General features: G+C 30.6%; 1 protein-coding gene across 1 annotated transcript in view; it reads right to left on the bottom strand.

The window, feature by feature from the left end:
* Positions 1 to 21,431, bottom strand: part of LOC134705600 (KICSTOR complex protein SZT2-like) — a 119,541-nt gene that overhangs the window by 50,836 nt on the left and 47,274 nt on the right. Inside the window, exons 20-23 of the mRNA XM_063564325.1 lie at positions 20,534 to 20,610; positions 19,561 to 19,723; positions 1,149 to 1,267; positions 626 to 780 (exon numbers count right to left, since the gene is read on the bottom strand). Coding sequence (XP_063420395.1) covers positions 626 to 780; positions 1,149 to 1,267; positions 19,561 to 19,723; positions 20,534 to 20,610 — 514 coding nt within the window. The remainder of the gene's footprint in view (positions 1 to 625; positions 781 to 1,148; positions 1,268 to 19,560; positions 19,724 to 20,533; positions 20,611 to 21,431) is intronic.

Below are 21,431 nucleotides of genomic sequence, written 5' to 3'. Positions count from 1 at the left end.
TCAATTTGTGTTTTTGTGGTAATGAGCATTGTGTATAAGTTACATAACACTTGGTTGAGGCAAACTATAGTTCGAGAAAGAAAAAAATCCTCAATTTTCAATATGTAAAGGGGCACAACTCTAGAATAGTAAAAGTGAAGCCAACAAAATTCAAACTTGATCTGTGTTTTGTGTTAATAAGCATCATCTCCTTATTTTATTGATTAACATTATTTTATTAATTAATATTGTGTCATTTATCAAATTTATTCGTTCAGTATATGTTCACTTGTTTGTGTTAATATGTCTTTTGATTGAGTTAAGTTCAATTAATATTTTAGAGTGTATTTATCTATGTTGTGAAGTTACACTATTGTTTCAAGTGACTGCACTTTGACCTATATTGGTTTCCTTTTACAAATTGTGACTTGGAAGAAGAGTAATCTCATTGGCACTCATACCACATCTTCTCATATCTATTGTGTATAAGTTTGATATCATTTGGTTGAAGCAAACTAAAATTAGAGAACAGAAACCAATTTTGAGACGTACATAGACAAAGGTAAAACTTATTGCCTCCTCTGCTACAGAAGGGGCATAATAAAACCAAGGGAATTATGATTTTGATTTTCTAAATATAACATACACAACATATATGTTGAGAATAAAATTTCCGCCTGTTGACTTTTGGGTAACAAAGACAGCAAATCAAAAGGGAACGGCATCTGATGTATGTTTGGTGGAGTTGTCTTCTCTTGTTGTTTGTTGTCATACTGGCTAGGAGGTCCATTTCCAAAGAAACTACAATACATAAATAGAGATTTCATTCATTTGTTTTACTGCACTGATTTTTTTAAGTCTATGCTTGTTATTATTTTAATTAAATTGAAATTTATTTTTAATCATTAACTATATAGATCGACTTCCTGTAAGACTGTAAGACTGAAAACAGGATACAAAATGTGAAAATTATATAAGTTTTTAAAAGCAATACCATTAAATAAAAATTTAGTTAGAAACAATAACCTAAATCTATCAGGTTGACAATAATAGTCTGTAAAGTTTGCATCTGAAAAATGTCTTTCTAGATTTCCACCAAATTCTGTTCTTTAACAACATGCTAATCTTTAGACTGCACTGCAAGTTGATACAAGGCTTGCAATATTTACCTATCATTGTACAGCCAGAAAAAATCTTCAGAGGGAAAAACAGCATTATTCTCACACACCCATACTAAGTGTTCAAAGGTCACCATACATGATATACATTCTTGGTCAACTGGAAAAAACTAAAATAGACAATGTAGCGTTTCTAAGTGATTTAGCAATTCTTAACTGTGAAGAGGCTACTATTATATTTAAATACTTTAAAATGTCACAATGTACTTCTCTTATCTTATATTTATATAAATTACAGTATTATTGGGTCTTCCTCTAATGGCAGAGGATCAATCATCAATTCTAGGGGATTTATTTTACAAAAATGTATTACAAAAATTCATTTTTTCTGATAAATGTTTTGGGGGTCAACATAGCTTATTTCTGTCACAAGATAAATAAGTTAAAACTTTTTATGATGCTTTATTCTGTAATAAGACGAATAAGTTCAAGATTATTTATTCCTTTCAATTCTGTCACAAAATTCATAAGTTACAAACAAATAAGTTATGTTGCAAACTCTACAAAAAGATCACAACACTTTTGAGATTCATCCTATATAGCTATGACTATAAATACATTTTCATTGATTGTGTAAAATAAAATAAAACACAAACATTTTTTTTAGAAACATAAGGTTCATTACTTGACTACACAAATTGTTTCAGGTTTTTTTCTGTCACAGAAAAGACAAATCATTACAAATATGTCAATTGTTCTTCTCTTATCTTATATTCATATACATTACAGTATTATTGGGTCTTTACAATGTTGTCAAAAATAAAAATGGTGGTATTTAGAAGACTAGACAAAGCGCCACAATCTCCAGCGCAAAGATCACATATCTGTTCTGTTCAATACTTTGTAACGCTACACTCATATTAAGTGCAGTATTGCGGAGCATGTATGGAACGGATATGAACTCTGTGCCGGAGATTGAAACCCCCAGTCAGCACAGATTTAGTGCTAGTGTTCATATAAAACACTCCTGGCCCGACCCCACCATGCATATATGTAAGAGATAAGTTATTCTTATTATTCATATGAAAAATAAAAAAAATATTTAGCTGCTCAAATAGAAAATCACTTGCAAAGGCAGAACACAATGAAATCTTAGGTAAAGCTGAATGTTTTTTAAATGTTCTGCATAAACCTATATATAAAACTGTACTTCTAAAAAAATTCTTATCTTATAAAAAGATTTATAATCTGTTTATATAACACTCTTAACTTTATCGAACAAAATTTCAGAAAATATTATTTAAGCATGAAAACCTATGAATTTTAAACTATACATGTATTTATAAATATTAAAAGAGAACCTAAGATTAAGTTATGATGAACTTTAACAGATAAGAAGTAAATATATCAGTTGTTAGTTAATATTATCTGTGAACAGATAGGAGAGCCATCCACCGAGAGGTGTCTTACGCTACAAAATGGCTGACATCAAGTACTGTTTAAACACTCGTTAATCACAAGACCAACTTTCCCAGGCAACGGGACGAGTTTGATCTCGTCCCATGATTAAACAGATAGCCTAAAACAATATGAGACGAGGTGTCTAAAGGTTAATGTCTAATGAACCTGTGTGTGCATACAGACATAGGATCTATTTATAATTATTACAATTGCAGTTTATTTCTTGAAAGCAAATAATTTACCTTAAGCATTTAGATTATGCGCAGTTATTTTCTTGCTGCAAATCAAAACCGGCCATAGTTTAATTTGAATGCTTTCTTACAACATTTATCCAAAATTATGCGTGTGCATGATTGTTTAGTGATGTATGGCACCTTTGTGTTGACAGAGAACTGGCCATGCATCTAGGTGTCTAATTCTGAACTGTATGTCTGTGTGGACACCACTATTTTATAGATATACTTGAATATATCAACTTTCTATCAGTCTAGCCTGGTGTGACAAAGCATATATGATTACAAATATCAAGAGATCTCTTAATGGAAAACCTACAATTAAAGTTCTGGAGTAGGTTCACAAAAATTATGATTAAGATTGGTTGTAAGTCATGAACAATTAATTTAGAATACTTGCGATAAATCTTAGTTTTTTTTTAAACTGACTACTGAACAGTATATGCAATTTTACCCAGGACTGATTGACATGGATGAAATTATAACTTCTGTAATTTCAAACCTTTTGCTATGATGTGAATAGGTATGGTTTCATAGTAAAGTAATAGTTTTATCAGAGAAAGCTTCAAATTTTGAGCAAATTAGCCAAATTTAACTTAATTCTTTTAAGTAATTTTATACACAGTAGACCTAATTATTTAGTAGATAAATATAATAATTCCTATGCAAAATTTGCTATATCTGCCTTCCTCAAACATTATATAACATGTGTGACAGATGACACATTCTCAGATTGCACATAATATGATCATGACAAATTCTTGTTCTATATTTAATCATGAAACACATGTGCACTATTTTTATGTAAACTATGCATATAAATTATGTCCATTTTCATATAGACTAAAGTTATATGTAAATAAAAATAAATTTAGATGCTTATTTACAAAAATGCATCATATTGACTGAAGCTATATGTAAAATAAGAATACATTTCAATGCTATTTTACATAAATGCATAAGTATATTGATATAACATTATTTCATTAAAAAAAAAATTCTATGTTCAAGCATATCTCTTTTTCTTCTGGTACAATATGATTACACATAATATTGCCTATCAGTCCTTAAGTCATCCATTGACCACATATGAGGCCATAAGACTGAGGATTATATCACAACTGTCATGGCAAGTGGTATCATAATCTTTGGATCATAGATTTCCCACACTCTAGTTTGTGAGTAATGCCTGTAATTTCAACATGTGAAACAAGGTGGAAATTGTTTTATAAAGTTGTGTTAGGTTATTAGTTTTCCAATACCATAAACTGCCTTAGAGGCATTTGCTCCAATTTTTTAAAATTATAATCTTTCATTTGTGCCACAAGGCAATATTTCATATGCGCCAAAAAATAAAAACTTCATTTGGGCCATTTTACCGGTAATTCAGGTAAGCAATAATGGAAGCGTTAAATATACATTTCTCTAAAAGGTTTGTTTTTATAGTATTTCTCTGGATAATGGGGTGAGTTCAATGCCACACTCATTTCTGAAGCTGAGAGTCACTACGGTCTATAATTATATATAGTGTTCACATGTTCAAGGTGTCTAGATAAAAATTTTCAATTTAGACATAAAACAGGAGAATTATAAAGTGTGTAATATTTGATGACCACACTTTTAGTTTATTATCAGATCCTACGTTCTGTAAATTGGAGACCAAGTCGTTTATTGGTACCACAAATAAATAAAACCTTGCAAAGCTAGTATAGCAACTGAAATAGACTGCAGTTCATGAAAAAAACGAACTACATATCTTTTTTATCAATATATATGCACTCGAAAGGAGGAATGTTCCAGACATGAATACATCAGGGCCGTCGTTTACAAGTTTGCTGCCAGGGTAGACGTATTACTTTACAATAGTGTATCATTTTTAGAATAACTTCAGTGTAAACTGTTTTTTCTAAATTCTAAATATGTGTGCAACTTGCTGAAGCTTCACAAAAAATATTGCATTTAAACCATGAATTTAGAGAGGTTGCAACTGATAAGTTAAATATATTTGACCTTGAACAAGGTGCACTTAATCAATTAATTTAGGCAAAAAATGGTATATCAAAACTAATTATATGACAAGAACTTTTCAGATACCAGTACTTATAATTATCTATTTAGAATAAGTTTTGTTAGTTATAATATTAGTTTACTTACAGTTTCAATCTAAGTAGAGTTAGTTACTCACAGTATCCAGTTTTCCAGAGATTAATGTTTAGTTAGTGTAGTTATTCCATCAGTTAGTCAGGTTAGTTGAGGTTAGTAGTTATTAGGTGAACGCCTGCAGTTGGAGGAGTTGAATCTCATCCTTAATTTTTATGATGAGATAAAACCCTCTCCACTACAAATTACACCTAGTCTCAAAATCCTCACAAATCTCCTCACAATCTCCAGTGCAAAAATTAGGCAACTTTTCAAAACATTCTCTCATACAAATGACATGGTTCCAAAAGAACAAACAAATACCCCAAAATCAACTCAACTTCATAAAGAAGATCTATCACAATTCTTTAAAGATTTGTATTCATTTCTCTATGAAATCAGGACACATATATATGTGATATTCAAACAATAGATTTTATCAGTCAAACTAGCACTAAGCAATCAACTGTGGAAACAACAGAAATAGCAAGAAAACAAACCAATAGTCTACATTCTGTCCAAGTTTAGTCAAGAGTTCAAAATCCATTTGGCAGAATTAAAATCTAGCCAAATGTAGTCCAGAATTTGTTATACAGATATATTACAGTCAATGAATATAGTAATAACTATCCTTGTTTACTAAAACAGCTTTACTTTTTTCAAAATAATCAACTTCCAAGTCATAACCATTTATCATTTCAACAGGTCAACATAAAAATGCTTGCTCATCTATATTACAAAAGGACCCACAAATAAACCCTACACTGTGTAACTTGAGAAAAATCTCTGAGTTGAATATACACATAAATTTTGTAGTACTATAAGTGTGTTCTCAAGGCAAACAAATTGTTTTCTACAACCAATAAAGTTATAAATCTAAATTTAAACAATAACTCAATAATCTATTTCCTTTAAATTTATTTGTCTCTTCAAATATTTAGTGAAATTAAACTTGACATTTTTTATGTTTTTCACAAGTAGAAAATCGAAAAATAAAGTCAACGAAAATAAAACAAAAAGGCACATGTGAAAAAGAATAAATTGAATTTTACCTGAACAAGAAGATTTAATCAACCTCACAAGAACGATTTAAGTTAAACTTCACCTATGCAAAACCTAGAAAAACTGAAATCCCGCACCAGCTAGCACTTGTTATACTACAGCTTGTCTTAACAAATCTGAGTTGTTAACTAGCTGGACTATAATATATGGATATGGCGACCCTAATACTATTTGTACCGTGTAATGACAGTTACTCAAATATTCAGAGATCATCCTAAAACCTAACATTGACCATGTCACCTTATCTACGCGAGACCCATCAAGAATGCACAAATATTAAATATTGAATATGTATAGACATGAATTGTTTTACCCGTTATCTATAGTCATCATTTTTAAGGGAAGATATAATATATTATCATTTGTGTTAAAAAATTGATAGAATTCTGAAAACACTACATTTTTTTCTTCTTAATTTCTTCCTAGTTTTTTGTTTTTCTTTTACCAAATTGTATCAAATTATGCATTTGTAGGTGGTTTTAATCTATTTGCAAATTAAAGAGTTAATCTTAAATTGGAAATAGGAAATATATCATTTCAAAATTTACAGAACAGTTTTTATACATTTTCTAAAATGCATTTTTTTAAATAGGGATTACAAATGTAGTATTCCTGTTTCACTATACTATACAATTTTTATAATAATACTAAAACAAAGGAATGGTTTTTTTTCAGAACTTAACAAACGCTGACATTGCATTACTATCCTTAGTGGTATCATACACAAATTTGTGTCATTTATTTTTTTCCGCAAGTGGCAAACTCTTATAAAATGTAAATAGAAGACTTTAGCATACTTAAGAGACAACCATTTATATAATTTATAAAGACAGATAACACTGACAGGAATTGATTTTTCTATGTTATATTGTTGAGGGGGTGATAGCCAAACATTTGTCCCATACCTATCTCTCACCTTTGATTTTCTGGACGAAACATGTAGGTGGATTGTTTTATTTCAATCAAATAAAAGAACTGAAAATATGTACTTTTACTTGCCAAGTCAACAAAATTGAGGGGAAATTCCACTATTTTGAATTTTACACTTAAGATTTTTTGTGAAAAGGACTACTGGATACTCAATAAATACATTTGATGCTTTTAATTCTTTTTTTTTAATTTGATTTTGAAGAAGTTAGCAGAGTTTCCTGTGATATCTACAGCTATTAATTTATTTAAATCCTGTTGAATTTGTGCACAATGTGCATTGTAATATTCTACTAGTATCATTATTTTTACCTCCAATTTATTATTTATTAGTGAGTTTACTATTCTGGCTATGCCATTATTTACAAGTAATTCCAGTATAATCAATTATTGAATGATTTTCCATATAACTTAATATAAAAGATAGTAAATTTCATATGATTACTAAACAAGTTTGAATAATTTATGCATGCAGCCTCATAAATATTCATAAGGACACATTCATGAGCCAAATATATGACATAAGAAAAACTTTGCAGTATTTAAGCTCATTGTGATTGAAATATATTTCCAAAGAAATATTCAAAATTTATCCCAAATAGCGTTCAAATATAAAGACTGCTTTACAACCAAGAGATCTGAATACCACACATGATTACTTATTGAAAATACTTCCTATTTAAGGCCCATGCACGGGTTGCAATGTTGCTTTAGTTTTTTTATGAAGTAATAAGCAATGATTTCTATTTAGCATTTCTACAAAATGAACTGAACATAATGTTCTAACTTAAAAATAAAGTATCGGTATTACAACAAAAAATGTGAGATATAATACTGTAAATTTTGTGCCTCTATATAGGTTAATGTTAAGAGATTTTGATGGACAGGATTTAGCTTTGTCAACATTAGATATGAAATACTCTTTGATTCAAGGAGATAAGAGAGCACAAACTATTTAAACCATTAATCCTCATCTAAATAATTCACACAAAATTTCCTGATAATATTCATAGATAAATAAGTTTATTAGGTTTTTAATTAAGTCATCAATTACTTGTGCAATGTTCATCATTTTTACATTGTGTTTAGGTATTTCGTATACAAGATGTATCTAGGAAAGATTAAGACTGGTTTCGGGTTTTTTTTATGGGAAGATAGGACTGCTTTTAACTATTCCATCAATAAAATTAATTATAATCCTTTTTGATCATGAAACACATTTTGGGGGTTGAGCCCACCTTACGGATTGCTGCTTGAAAAAGCAGTCAAGATGAGCAAATAAATTTCCAATAGATTTTTTAAGTGTACTTGTCCAAACTTGATCAAATTTATGATGACATGGTTGAACATTTTTCAATTTTGATATATCATGTGTATGAATGAAACATTTTTTCCCCATCTGAATTATGTCTGATTTGGAAGGAAATTTACTTTGCATGGTATAATAGTTAATAATTTTCTATCATTGAGATTTTATTGTTTTTCAATCATTAATGCAAATGTGTGACAATGGTCAGATTAAAATGCATTTTCACAATATTTTGATTTTGAAGCTTGTTTCACAAAAAAAAATAATCATGCTTTTAAATAAAACATGTATTAGTATAATAGCCTTTAAGTTTGCTTAATCATCTAATTATAGAAAGCTATCATCCTGTATGTCCAGATCTCTGTTTACTCAGGAACAAATCTGATCCATTTATTATAATATAAACAGCAAACACTTATACTCATCTTTATATAATGGGGTCTTAAAATAATCTGGCAAAGTTTACAAATTTGGTTTATCACTTATGTGGGAACAAATATTTGTGAAGTGATTATAATTGACAAAACCAGAAATCTCTTCAATGAAAGTCATCCCAACTACATAAAAGTCATAAACGAGAATAATAAGTGACAATTTACTGTGAAAAAAAACTGTATTGTTTTTACCATCACCAATTGTCTCCCTTTAAAGACAAAAGACCACAAAATCTACCCACTTACAATTCTATACTCGAGAAGTTGTCAAATTGTTAAAAGTGTATAATTATCTCATATCCTTAATTGGTATATTATAAGTATGAAGAGTACAATTGTGAACTGTGGAAAAGTTTCCATGTATATAAGAAGTTTGTCAAGATTTTTGAGATAAGCCACTTACAACCTAACTATTATTCTAACTTAAGGGATAACAGTATAACTTTTTAGGATTTCCTTTATATAAATCTGTTAGGCCAAACAAATGAATTATCAAGTAATACTTATTCTAATAGCAAAATTTGACAGATTTATAATACTACTATAATGTCAACTCCCCTGTTTCAAGGTCTTAACTTCTTGTGATTTTCTATGACCAACATGTGTTAGATCACAATTTGAATTAATTCTACAAGCTCAATACCAAATACCAAAGAAAACCAATTTTAACAAATATTTCATTCTACAGTAAACCAAAATCATTTTGAAATTGTTAAATAAACTTTCATGGACCCATTTTTACGATTCTCTCTTAGTTGATCCCATTGGTATAAGTGATAGGAATTACTACTTCAGATATTGATCAAATCGTCTTCATATTTAGCTAACAATGGCCTTATTTACATTATTTAACATGTTGCCCCTCCTTTTACATTCTATATTTAGCTATCAATATACCTTATTTACATTATACTACCAGTAGTGACCCCTCAATTCGATATTCTTAATTAAGTTTATACTACCAGAACCCTCCCCCTTATTTCTGTATCAACTATCCATACTTCAATTTATATTTCTTTAACTGCCTCAATTCAGCGTAATATGTTCTCACGGTTAAAAATGTGCATTTTTTTTTTAATATTATATGATAACTTCAGGTTTGCATCAATTTTTTTTTAAATCTTGAGATTATACCTTTTAATAAAACACATTCCTACAGATAAAGAGAAAAAAAATTAACTCATTGTTCTTAAAGCAAACAAAGGGTTCAAAATGATGGCAAGATTTCCCCCCTTTAAATATGATAGGAACAGATTAACTTGAACACAAGAGGTTTGAAATTATACTGGAAACAACAGGTGGTTTGTCTTAAGGCATGATAAAATGTAACGCTGATAGTGTGTCCATACCGAAAAGTCATGCTGTCGTCTAGAAACTATCTCATATGCTTCAAATATTTAAGTTTATATTTAGACAAAATCTCAAGGATGATTTTTTTTTTAAATTGTTCAGTAAAGGGCAAAATTTAGATAATTTTGACATGTAAGTCAGTTAAATGCACAACTCAAGTGTTTCTTTCAAAATAAAAAAAAATGATCACAAATTAAAAAAGCTTCATTTACCCTCTAGTAAATGCATTTTTAAATTTCAAGTAGTGTCTATTCAATACAAGTTTGTATGGTAAACACCTTTATAAATCAAGATCAACTCTGGCTATAATGAAGGTAAATAGAAAGTTAACAATATATATTCTTGGTCTCTGTGTGTGGTGGTAGTGGCTCAATTATAATGAGCTGGAAGAGTTAGATCTGGCAACACAATAGACTGCTAAGACCAAACCTTCCAACTTATCATAATGAGCAGGCAGCAAACTAACAACTCACTATACAAAAGAGCAAAACCAAATCCTTCAACATATAAAAATATCAGACTTTCTAACAATTCACACAACTAACTTCACAGGTGGTCCCACCAAATTGTTAACAAAACATTTTAACTCACTACAACTAACAAGCTGGTTAATAAAACCAAAAACAGTTGAGCATAAAAATAAACTAAACAAGGCAGTATTGGAAATTTCACAGGCAAATGACCATTCAAATGAACACTAGAACTACAATATCTTGTTCCACAAATCAGGTGAGAATACAAATCCCACTGTCTGAATGTAACAGCAAAAGGGACTCGTCATATAACCAGTCATACACTTGGAATAGAAATACTATACAGCTAAATAATTCCCAATACAGAAATAGTGTTCAATACCAAACAGACAATAATAATTACAAAATATCATATACAATGATGACAAATCATTGCACTGTTGTGTACAAAATTACAAATGAAACAAGATATTACAACAAAATAGTGTGAAACATTAAACCGATCACTTAAATGCTTCTTACTCCTTATGTCGTAGCCAAAACAACTTACAGAATAGTAACCAAAAAAACATAGAAAACGTATCCATATAAAATTAACTATAAGCCATAATACATCCACAAAAACAATAAGTATAAAGTATAAACACATAAATACATTGTATGAAACACCACGAGAACAGCTGATATACTTGACTGTGACACAAGGATATGATAGGTCATCTGATTTAAGACACAGGAAAACTCTACTTGTATCAAACTAAATCCTTAAACCGTATAAACCTAAGACATAAAGAACGACTAAACTTTACCTTGTCTCCTCCAGTGGTCCTATCGTGTTTTACCTGAAGCACACCTGATTGAAACTGTAGGGCTGTCCAGCATTTTATTAGGTCTTGAAGAGCTTACAAACACTGACTTTGTACTTAGACCTCGACAGGAAGATTCTATTATCTTAACAAAGGGATAACAGGTCAAGACAAAGTCTAATCTCCCTACCACACACACATGACCAAGAATATTTATATTGCATTAATGCATAATCAAATTCTAATTAGACAAAAATTAATATGTGAATTATCATTGAAAAATACACACTCTCGGCAATGGAATGTGGCTTTCATTTACCTTTTTGTTTGAACAAATTGAAGGAAAAATCAAATAAAAATCAATTTAATTTAAAAACCATTGAAATCCTAATTGATAAGAGATAATGTATTATCATAAAGAAATAAATTAGGGCAAAGTAAACACTTTATATTAAGACAGAATTGTTATGTCAAGTCCATGTCCTTATGGCCTGTGATAAAAAGGTTATATGTCTACGGCTAATTATGGACACACTCGTTAAAATATTATTAATTAGATGATTGCTTTTACTAAGTGGTAGATAAAGGAGGTAAAGATACCACTAAATATATAGTATCTATCTATACTGTATTACAACCCATGACCTTAACAATAAATATCCAAATCACAAATTCACATATTTTCTGAACTTGGTCTATTTACTAAACTTTTCTGAACTTGGTCTATTTACTATACTAGAGTTAGTTGGTATGTGTTTAATTGCAAATGTCTAATTATAAACATGCCTGACTGACCCAGTCTTCACCATTAAGTTTTGAATCCACAAGCCTGAAACTCAATTTTATGAAATTTCTAGTTGAATTCTGTTGGCTTGTAGAGAAGAATTTTACAAGACCAAAGCAATTTTACAAGGCTGGTATTGTGGACTTGGGATCAAGCACGAAGACTGCTGACCTTGTTAACCATGTCTAATAATGTTTTTTTCTTCATTTTCACAGAGTTGATCAACATATTCAAGTATAACCATTATACATGAATCATTGTAAATAAAAAAATATTCCACTGAAAAGTTCATGTAATTTTTCAACTGACAAAAGTTCACTACAGACAATTGTGTCTGAAACTAAAGACTTGTATCTTTAGGTAGCAAACCACTTGATTTTAGTCTATAATTGAGGTATTTCTTTCTATGTGATTACACATCTTATGTTTCATATGTTTTGGAGAGAGCATCCCTTCTTATGTGATTGAGCCTGAAATTTTATGAATTAGGGACTGAGGCATTCTTTCCTATGTGATCACACACCTAATGTTTTATGTGTTTTGGACAAATGCATCCTTTCCTATGTGAACACACATTATATATTTTATGTGTTTCTAACAGAGGCATTCCTTCCTATGTGATCAAACATGTAATGATGTATGTATATTGGACAGATGTGAACTTCCCCATGTGAGCAAATACTTAGTGTTTTCTGTGTTTGGGACTGAGGCATCACCCACCTAATGTTATATGTCTTTTGGACAGAAGCTTCCCACCCTATGTGATCAAGCACCTACTATTAATGTGTTTGGACAGAGAACTCCCTCTGTATGTAAAGACAGTCACATAATGTTATATGTCTTTCGCACAGAAGCATCCCACCCTATGTGATCAAGCACCTACTATTAATGTGTTTGGACAGAGAACTCCCTCTGTATGTAAAGACAGTCACATAATGTTATATGTCTTTCGCACAGAAGCATCCCACCCTATGTGATCAAGCACCTACTATTAATGTGTTTGGACAGAGAACTCCCTCTGTATGTAAAGACAGTCACATAATGTTATATGTCTTTCGCACAGAAGCATCCCACCCTATGTGATCAAACACCTAATGGTTATGTGTTTGGACAGAGGCATTTCTCCCTATGTAACACACACCTGATGTTTTATGTCTTTTGGGTGGATGCAACCCTCTCTTAATGATCACACAACTAATATGTTTTGTGGTTTGAACAGAGGCACCCTCCCTGTGACCACAAACAAAATGTTTGCACTAAGGTATGCATCCCTTATGTTTTACACACAGAATGATTCATGTGTTTGGGATTGATGCCTCCATCCCTATGTGATCACCAGTACTGATTTTTTCAGCGCATTTTGGAATGTAGCATCCTTTCATATGGGTTCACAAACCATGAAGTGTTATGTATGTAAGACAGAGAATTCTTATTGGGTCACATAAACTTCTGAGACGACAGAAAAATACACTATATTTGGAGCATCATAATGTATTACGTCTATGGAACAGATGCTTCCTAATATGGGAAGTTTCTGGGACTGAGGCATTCCTTTTAAAGAGGGATCACACATCCCAAAATTCAGATCTTGTGTAAATATAATCACAAGCACTTGCCTGTGAAAAAATACCTATATAATTAGATATTAAAGTATATAGGTTATTTTATTTTCAGACATTATGCTAATTCACTGGAGCAATATTTATTGCAACAAGTAACAATTTCTTGAATCATCTCTTGAAAAAACATAATTTGAACATTCTGGGTGTGAAAATACAAAGTACTGGTTAACATGTTAGAGGTTTTTAAATTAAATTTTCTTAACATTGTTAACAATAAGCCCAAAATTAACATATCTTTATATAATTACGATGTAAAAGTGGTCTAAATAATGACCAATGAACAAATAAATGTAGAATAATCATAATTATAAATAACCTAAATATAATAAAAATAAATCTTGTTATCAATTACTTTTACTCTGAAATTCTGATAACAATTTTAATATACATGTAGTATCATTCAATGTTTTATTTTTTTTTAGTTTCGATTAAAAATTGTTAATGAATGAATGAATAATGAATGGATATTTTTTTTAAATGAATGACAAATAAGTGCTTATTGACCTTCTACATGTATAACTATACTACTAAATTTTGTTATCTATTACATGTTTAACAAATTATTTATCAACAATGAATTTTAAGATATTTGTAAATCAAAGGTTCATCAACCTGTCCTTTGAACGGCTGGGGTGATTTCTATAATCTGATAACTAATGATAAAACAGTTACAAGTCTAATCCAGTGTTGTACAAAGTTCTGGCTAATCAATGGAAAGATAATTTTTGTCTACATTTGTCTATATTTAATATAGGTTTGTTGTTTTAACACAGAAATTTGCTGATTGTAACAAAAACACTTTAATCGATTTTAAAGTAACTATCATTTGATTTCATATATTTTCCTACTTTTAAGATTGGGTAGGTTGGGATCCAGCTTACATTCTGTATGTAAGTGCCTGTCCAAAGTCAGGAGCCTGTGATTCAGTGGTTGTTGAACATTCTGTATGTAAGTGCCTGTCCAAAGTCAGGAGCCTGTGATTCAGTGGTTGTTGAACATTCTGTATGTAAGTGCCTGTCCAAAGTCAGGAGCCTGTGATTCAGTGGTTGTTGAACATTCTGTATGTAAGTGCCTGTCCAAAGTCAGGAGCCTGTGATTCAGTGGTTGTAACTGTATGTAAGTGCCTGTCCAAAGTCAGGAGCCTGTGATTCAGTGGTTGTAACTGTATGTAAGTGCCTGTCCAAAGTCAGGAGCCTGTGATTCAGTGGTTGTAACTGTATGTAAGTGCCTGTCCAAAGTCAGGAGCCTGTGATTCAGTGGTTGTAACTGTATGTAAGTGCCTGTCCAAAGTCAGGAGCCTGTGATTCAGTGGTTGTAACTGTATGTAAGTGCCTGTCCAAAGTCAGGAGCCTGTGATTCAGTGGTTGTAACTGTATGTAAGTGCCTGTCCAAAGTCAGGAGCCTGTGATTCAGTGGTTGTAACTGTATGTAAGTGCCTGTCCAAAGTCAGGAGCCTGTGATTCAGTGGTTGTAACTGTATGTAAGTGCCTGTCCAAAGTCAGGAGCCTGTGATTCAGTGGTTGTAACTGTATGTAAGTGCCTGTCCAAAGTCAGGAGCCTGTGATTCAGTGGTTGTAATTTGTTGATGTGTTAAATGTGTTGTACATAAAATATGCCGTTAGTTTTCTCATTTGAATTGTTTTACATTTGTCATTAGGGACCTTTTATTGCTGACTACGAGGTACAGGCTCATTATTGAAGGCATATAGTTGTAAATTTCTGTGTCATTTGGTATCTTGTTTTTTATATTCACAGGTAATTGCAACCTACACCAGTTTTTAATTATTTGCCATGGAATAGTGCAGAAAACAGCTATGTTTCAACCCATGACAAGGAGGAGGTTCCAACTGCATGTCCCCATTCAAATGCATTGATCGTCCAAAAATAAGGGGGATTCCAACCCCCTTGAACCCCATGACTCTGCCACTGGTTTTCAGTGTTTTTTTACATGAGATAATTAGCATTCAAATGTATTGGTTTACAATTATTTTGATAATAAATCGTTTCTTAGACAATTTTATTATCAGTAAAAATAATTTGTGTTCAGGGAATCAAAATTTGATTTCCTATGATTTTAGAAATTCTATTTTCCATTCTCTTAGAATCTCCCATTAAACTTAGTTATGAATGAAAACAGGTACCGGTTAGTATATTTTCTGTAACCTTTTGAAAGCTAGAGGGACTCTTGAGCAATCAGAAAGTTTTATCAGGATTTATTGCACAGATGAATTAGCTCATGAAGAAGCAAAAATCATTTATCATGAATGACTACTTCCAATATTGAAATCTATCATTTTTATAATTTGACTTAAACTGCTTTAAAGTTCATATAAAGCCTGTTTATACATGTACATTGTACACTTATACTCTGGATAAAGTTTAATTTCTCTCAACTGCTTTCAAAAGTTAATAGCCAAGGATGACTTATTCACACTCTAGTCAAAGTATATCTGACCTGCAATTTGGCCTGATTAAAAAAATATCTACTTTTCCATGGATGTTTGTACAATAAATAACATTATACCATCAAGTGGATATCCATTGTATACGATGTTGATACCAATGCCTTGGTGTTTATTTAAAAATAAAATTACCAAGAATGCGTTAGCTACTGATTATCAAAATTCAAAACCTTCAATAATTCTATGTCATTGTGATAGGCAAAATATCAAACTATACATTTCTACTATAGGAAGATTGTATCCTTTACCAAAGGACCTTTTAAAATATGAAGGATTATATTGTTAGGTTGCTGTCTAAATTATAGACATGCATCCATAGTCAAGACCCCAGCAAACATTTCTGTCACATTGACATACATGAAATGGTCCGTTTCAAAGCTTGTTGCTGAATCAAATATAACTGATAACTATAATTCTACAGTCATTGGACAAAAGTGAGTTCCCAGTCAAAAAAAGTCCTATCATTTCAACTAAAATCGATATTTTTCAAAAAATTATTACGAAGTAACTGCATGAGCGATTTTCATAATATACATGTAGATACCAAAAGATGTAGAAATGTCTGGAGTTTTATTGTTTATTTGGTTTGGATATTATTCATGCTCATTTCAATTTTCTGCCCAGATTAACACAAAGCAATATATTTCTTGAAAAGTTTGCTATTATTCTAACCAAATTAAAATCCAAAAAATTGCATTTGTGTTTAACTCATCATATTGAAAATGAAAGTCAAGAAAATTATAACAAAATAAATAATAAAACTTCAAACATTTCTTCAACTTTTGGTATCTACTTTATAAAAATCACTCATACAGTTACTTGGAAATATTTTTTTTGAAAAATATTGATTTTAGTTGAAATGATAGGACATTTTTTTAATGAGAACTCACTTTTGTCCCATGACTATATGGTTATATTATAAATGAATATATGTAACTTTTCAGATATTCAATTTCTTGTGACAGAATTAAGCTATATACTATATATAAGGAGAATATCATACAAGGTTAGTTTTTTTTTGTGTATTTCAGCCAATATATGCCTGATAGACTAGTTAGAGGGTCTTATGGTAGTGTTGATATGTGAAGTGATAAGGATTTTTTTGAGCATTTTTAAATTCACAATAAATTTCAAAAAAAGCATTGAGAATATGTACATCATTTTGAATTACAGATGTAAACATAGGCCCTACAGTATGTCATAACATTAAGTATCAAATATACAACAAATCTCATAAAACAAACTATATTTCTGCATTTGCTGTTTGACTGGATGTCAGGCAACCTTGAACCTGAGTTTAAAAGCAAAGCTTTAACACCCAGTAAACCACTTAAGTCAAAGTACAGCAAATGGGCAATGTATGATTTTTGAAATATTTTGAACTCACTAAAAATTGTTATAGGATCACCAACTTCATTTTTGTTTTATTCATCACTGAAAATGTACCAAAGTCCTCTGCTTTTATCTATCCAAGGGCAATTACTTTTAGAAGCCTTTTTTATTTTGTTATTTAAAACTGTCTATTATCATCTAGAAAGAAACAAAGGTTTGAGAGAAAATATATTGCAACTTCCAATATTATCAATATGTTCAAGGGTCATATCTCTGTTATAAATATAATTGATCAGTACTGAATTTTGATCTTGTCCAAGACCATGTTGATATAAAGTTTAAGTAAAATCTGTTAATGATAGAGCTTATGAGAGCAGTAAATGTGCAATTTCATAAAATTAATGTTTCCAAGGGACATAATTCTTTTGAAAATAATTGATCTGCGCTGATTTTCAATTTGGTCAAAGACTTGCTTAAATCCTATAATATAAGTTTAATAAAATTCTGGCAAGAATTGTACACATGAGAGCACTCACAAGACTGGATGAACAAAGGTCAGACAGACACCTGGTAATTCCATGTCCCCCCTCGCGCTATGCATGGGGAACAATAAAAGAAGAACATGTCTATGGGACACAGATGCCCTTGCAAGTAAATATGCAAGAGCCAATGTTCTAATTAAAACCTATTGATGTTTTATTTTCTTTGGACATGTCCATGGGACACAGATGCCCAGGCTAGTAAATATACCAGACTAAATGTTCTAACCTACTGCCCTATTTTAAAAAAAACTTAATAATGTCTGTTTCTGTATGGTGTCATTAGAGATTGGGTAACTTGAGATCGGTGGAAAAGACACCATCTAAATTGGAACATGATGGGTTTTTGGGGGTAACAAACATTGAGCATTAGTTTTATAACATTTGGTAGTAGCAAAGTAAAATTAGAGCTCAAAAACAGCAGTTATGACAATTTTTTCATTTAAAGGGACATAATACAAGAACAATTAAAGTGATGTCACCATAATTTAAACTTGATTTGTGATTGGAGGTAATAAGCATTGTGTATATCTTCAGGTTATAAGCATTGTGTATATCTTCAGGTTATAAGCATTGTGTATATGTTTAATAACATTTAGTTCAGGAAATGTAGTTTTAATGCAGAAACAGCAATTTTAGAAATGTTTCCATTAATAAAGGGACATAACTTCAAATTTGCTTTGGATCTGTGTTTGGTGGTATTAAGCATTGTGCAAAAGTCAGAGAACATTAAGTTGTGGCAAAGTTACTGTAGAATGCAGAAACCGAAAATACATCAATTTTCCCCCAATTATAAATGGACATAAAGTGAGAATAGTGATAGTGTAGTATTGTGTGTCAGAATCATAACATTTGGTGAGGGTAAAATAATGTTATAGAATGGAAACCAATTTTGGGACATAAGGCGACAAGAGTAAACCTTAATGCATGATCCACCACACCAGGCATATGATAAAAAATATTCAAGGCATTTAGAGCTTTGATACGATGTGTGGAGGGATAGGGAAACCGACAACAACAAAAAAAACAAATGTATAAAAAACTGAAATTGAAGTTAGTGATTCTTTGCTTATTTCATATCAAATGTACGTAAACCCAATATGTTTAGGAAAATTGATCTAAAACAATTCTAAGAATTTTTTTCACCTATTCTAAGGCATGCTTAATAAAAATTATTCATTCAATCATATTTCAAAAAATAAAAGAGATTAATGCGCTATTTATTTTCACTGTTAACATTTCACATGGAAAAGCTTTATTCAATAATCTTTATATAAAATATACAACATCGTCCATTTACTGTAATTTGACCTAGGAGGTAACTACCAACTTGCTGACCTATACTTTGTATTGTTCTCATATTTGTTTTCATATTCATGATAGCTTTACTAGTAGAATAGTTGTAAGATAGAAAGCTTCAAAATATATTTTTTTTCTTTTTGATACCAACAGATAACCAGTAATGTATGCCATATGAAATTTTTAATTGTTCTAGCCATTTCCATATTGTATTACATAAAAGAATCTTACTGTTTGAGCTATTTCTTTGTATGTCATGTTATCCCAGTGTTGCCTCTCAGGAGAATTCTGTACTGATATCCCATGCTGTGGTTCTATCCAACATTCAGTCACGATCTGTAACTCTCCATCAGCCTCAGTTGTCTCCATCTCATCCATATCCTCTGATATTGAACTATAAATAGATTCTTGGTTATATTAATCTTTTATTTGTAACCATCTTAAATGACCTGAATATTTGCTTATTCCTTCTGTAGCTTACCAAATATTAAATATAAAATGCAAACTGCATTTCAGATTTCACATCAAAGTTCCAAAATCTCTAAAGCTGTTAAGTATTTTTTTAATTAATTGTTTTCTTTTGAATAATAAAGTGTATGTTATTGATTGTTTGTATTTTAACACCAATTTAAAGCTCCACTTTTGGTCTATTTCGTGGCGGAAAAGTTTTTATTGGTGGAGGAAGATGGAGTACCTGGAGCAAACCACTGAAATTCTATAGGGAAACTGACAAACCTATTCAATTAAGATTGGAGCTGAGTGCAAAAGGATTGTAGTAGTAGCTACTTAGACCACTCGGCCACTGAGCCCCCTTAGGTGTATTAAGTTTAAAAAATATTTCAATTTAGTTAATTTGGTGTCCTTTCCCTTTTAACAGCATTTTTTTCTTCATATTTGAATTTCGGACACTAATTACTCATATTCTTGTCTCATTGTTTTTTCGTTCTATTAAGAATGCATCATGACGTCACAATTTCCATTGAAAAAGCATGCATTGTACGAAAACATATAAAGTTCTTTAACATATGATCTGACCATATATGGTTGACTCTCTCTCTCTCTACCTTTTTAGTTGTATAAAAGTTTTTCTATCAAACCTGCATTCTTATTACACTCATTTAATAAACTTGAAAATCAAATAAAATTTAATGTTATGCTCAAAATCAGGGAAAATAGAATGTTCCTATATAATATCAGTTCTTACCTGTCCAAAGTAGTTTTAACATGTGGTGGAAACATAATATACTGGACAACACATATACCATCTTCATTTTGATCCTCCTGCAAAATATATCACAATTTTAAATAAATCATATAGTATCTTCATTTTAAATCTAAAAAAAAATTAAATTATCTTAAAATAACTTGCCTTTAACTGTTATAAAATCTGAATAAATCAAAAATGACATTCTTGTGGGTTTTGTTTTGTTTAATTAATCGGGCGCACTACGTTTGTTGCAGCTTTTGATTACATTTTCGCGCATTCATTTTACAGGTAATCTCAGGTAAAAATAATAATTCATATATAATAAATTATAAATGACTATACTCTATTGATATTTTCCTAAAAGATATGACTATCAATTATTAATTTTGAAAATAGTTTGTTAATTCACATTATATATTGTTCATATTGAATTCTAAAATCAATTTAGAAACCCCGTTATATCTTAAGTTCAGGTTATGATAAATGGGCTATGTCACAGATTTCTTAAACTTTTGCGTACACCTTTGACTTGTTGAATTGTATCTGAAAATTGAAAAAAAATATGCGGCTTTAGCTCCTTTTTTCCTGCCTAAGAAGAGACTCAGACTAACAGGGTACTGATAATTGTAAATAATTGAACAAATTGATAAATAAATAAGTATTATGACCTGTATTTTCCCTAAAATATTATTGATTGAATTTTTTCAAAACAGGTGTCTTAGGATACTTAGACTAACAGAAGGGGTACTAATACTTGTAAATAATTGAACAAATTAATAAATAATAAAGTATTATAACCTGTATTTTACCTGAGTTAACCTGTCAAAAAATGCATGCAAATGTAATCAAAAGCTGCGCGCAAACGTAATGCACCGAATTAATCAACAAATTTTGA

This window comes from Mytilus trossulus, chromosome 1 (assembly GCF_036588685.1).
Source record: "Mytilus trossulus isolate FHL-02 chromosome 1, PNRI_Mtr1.1.1.hap1, whole genome shotgun sequence".
Classification (NCBI taxonomy): domain Eukaryota; kingdom Metazoa; phylum Mollusca; class Bivalvia; order Mytilida; family Mytilidae; genus Mytilus; species Mytilus trossulus.
Note: the sequence above shows the minus strand (reverse complement) of the source record. Positions and strands in the feature narration are given on the sequence as shown.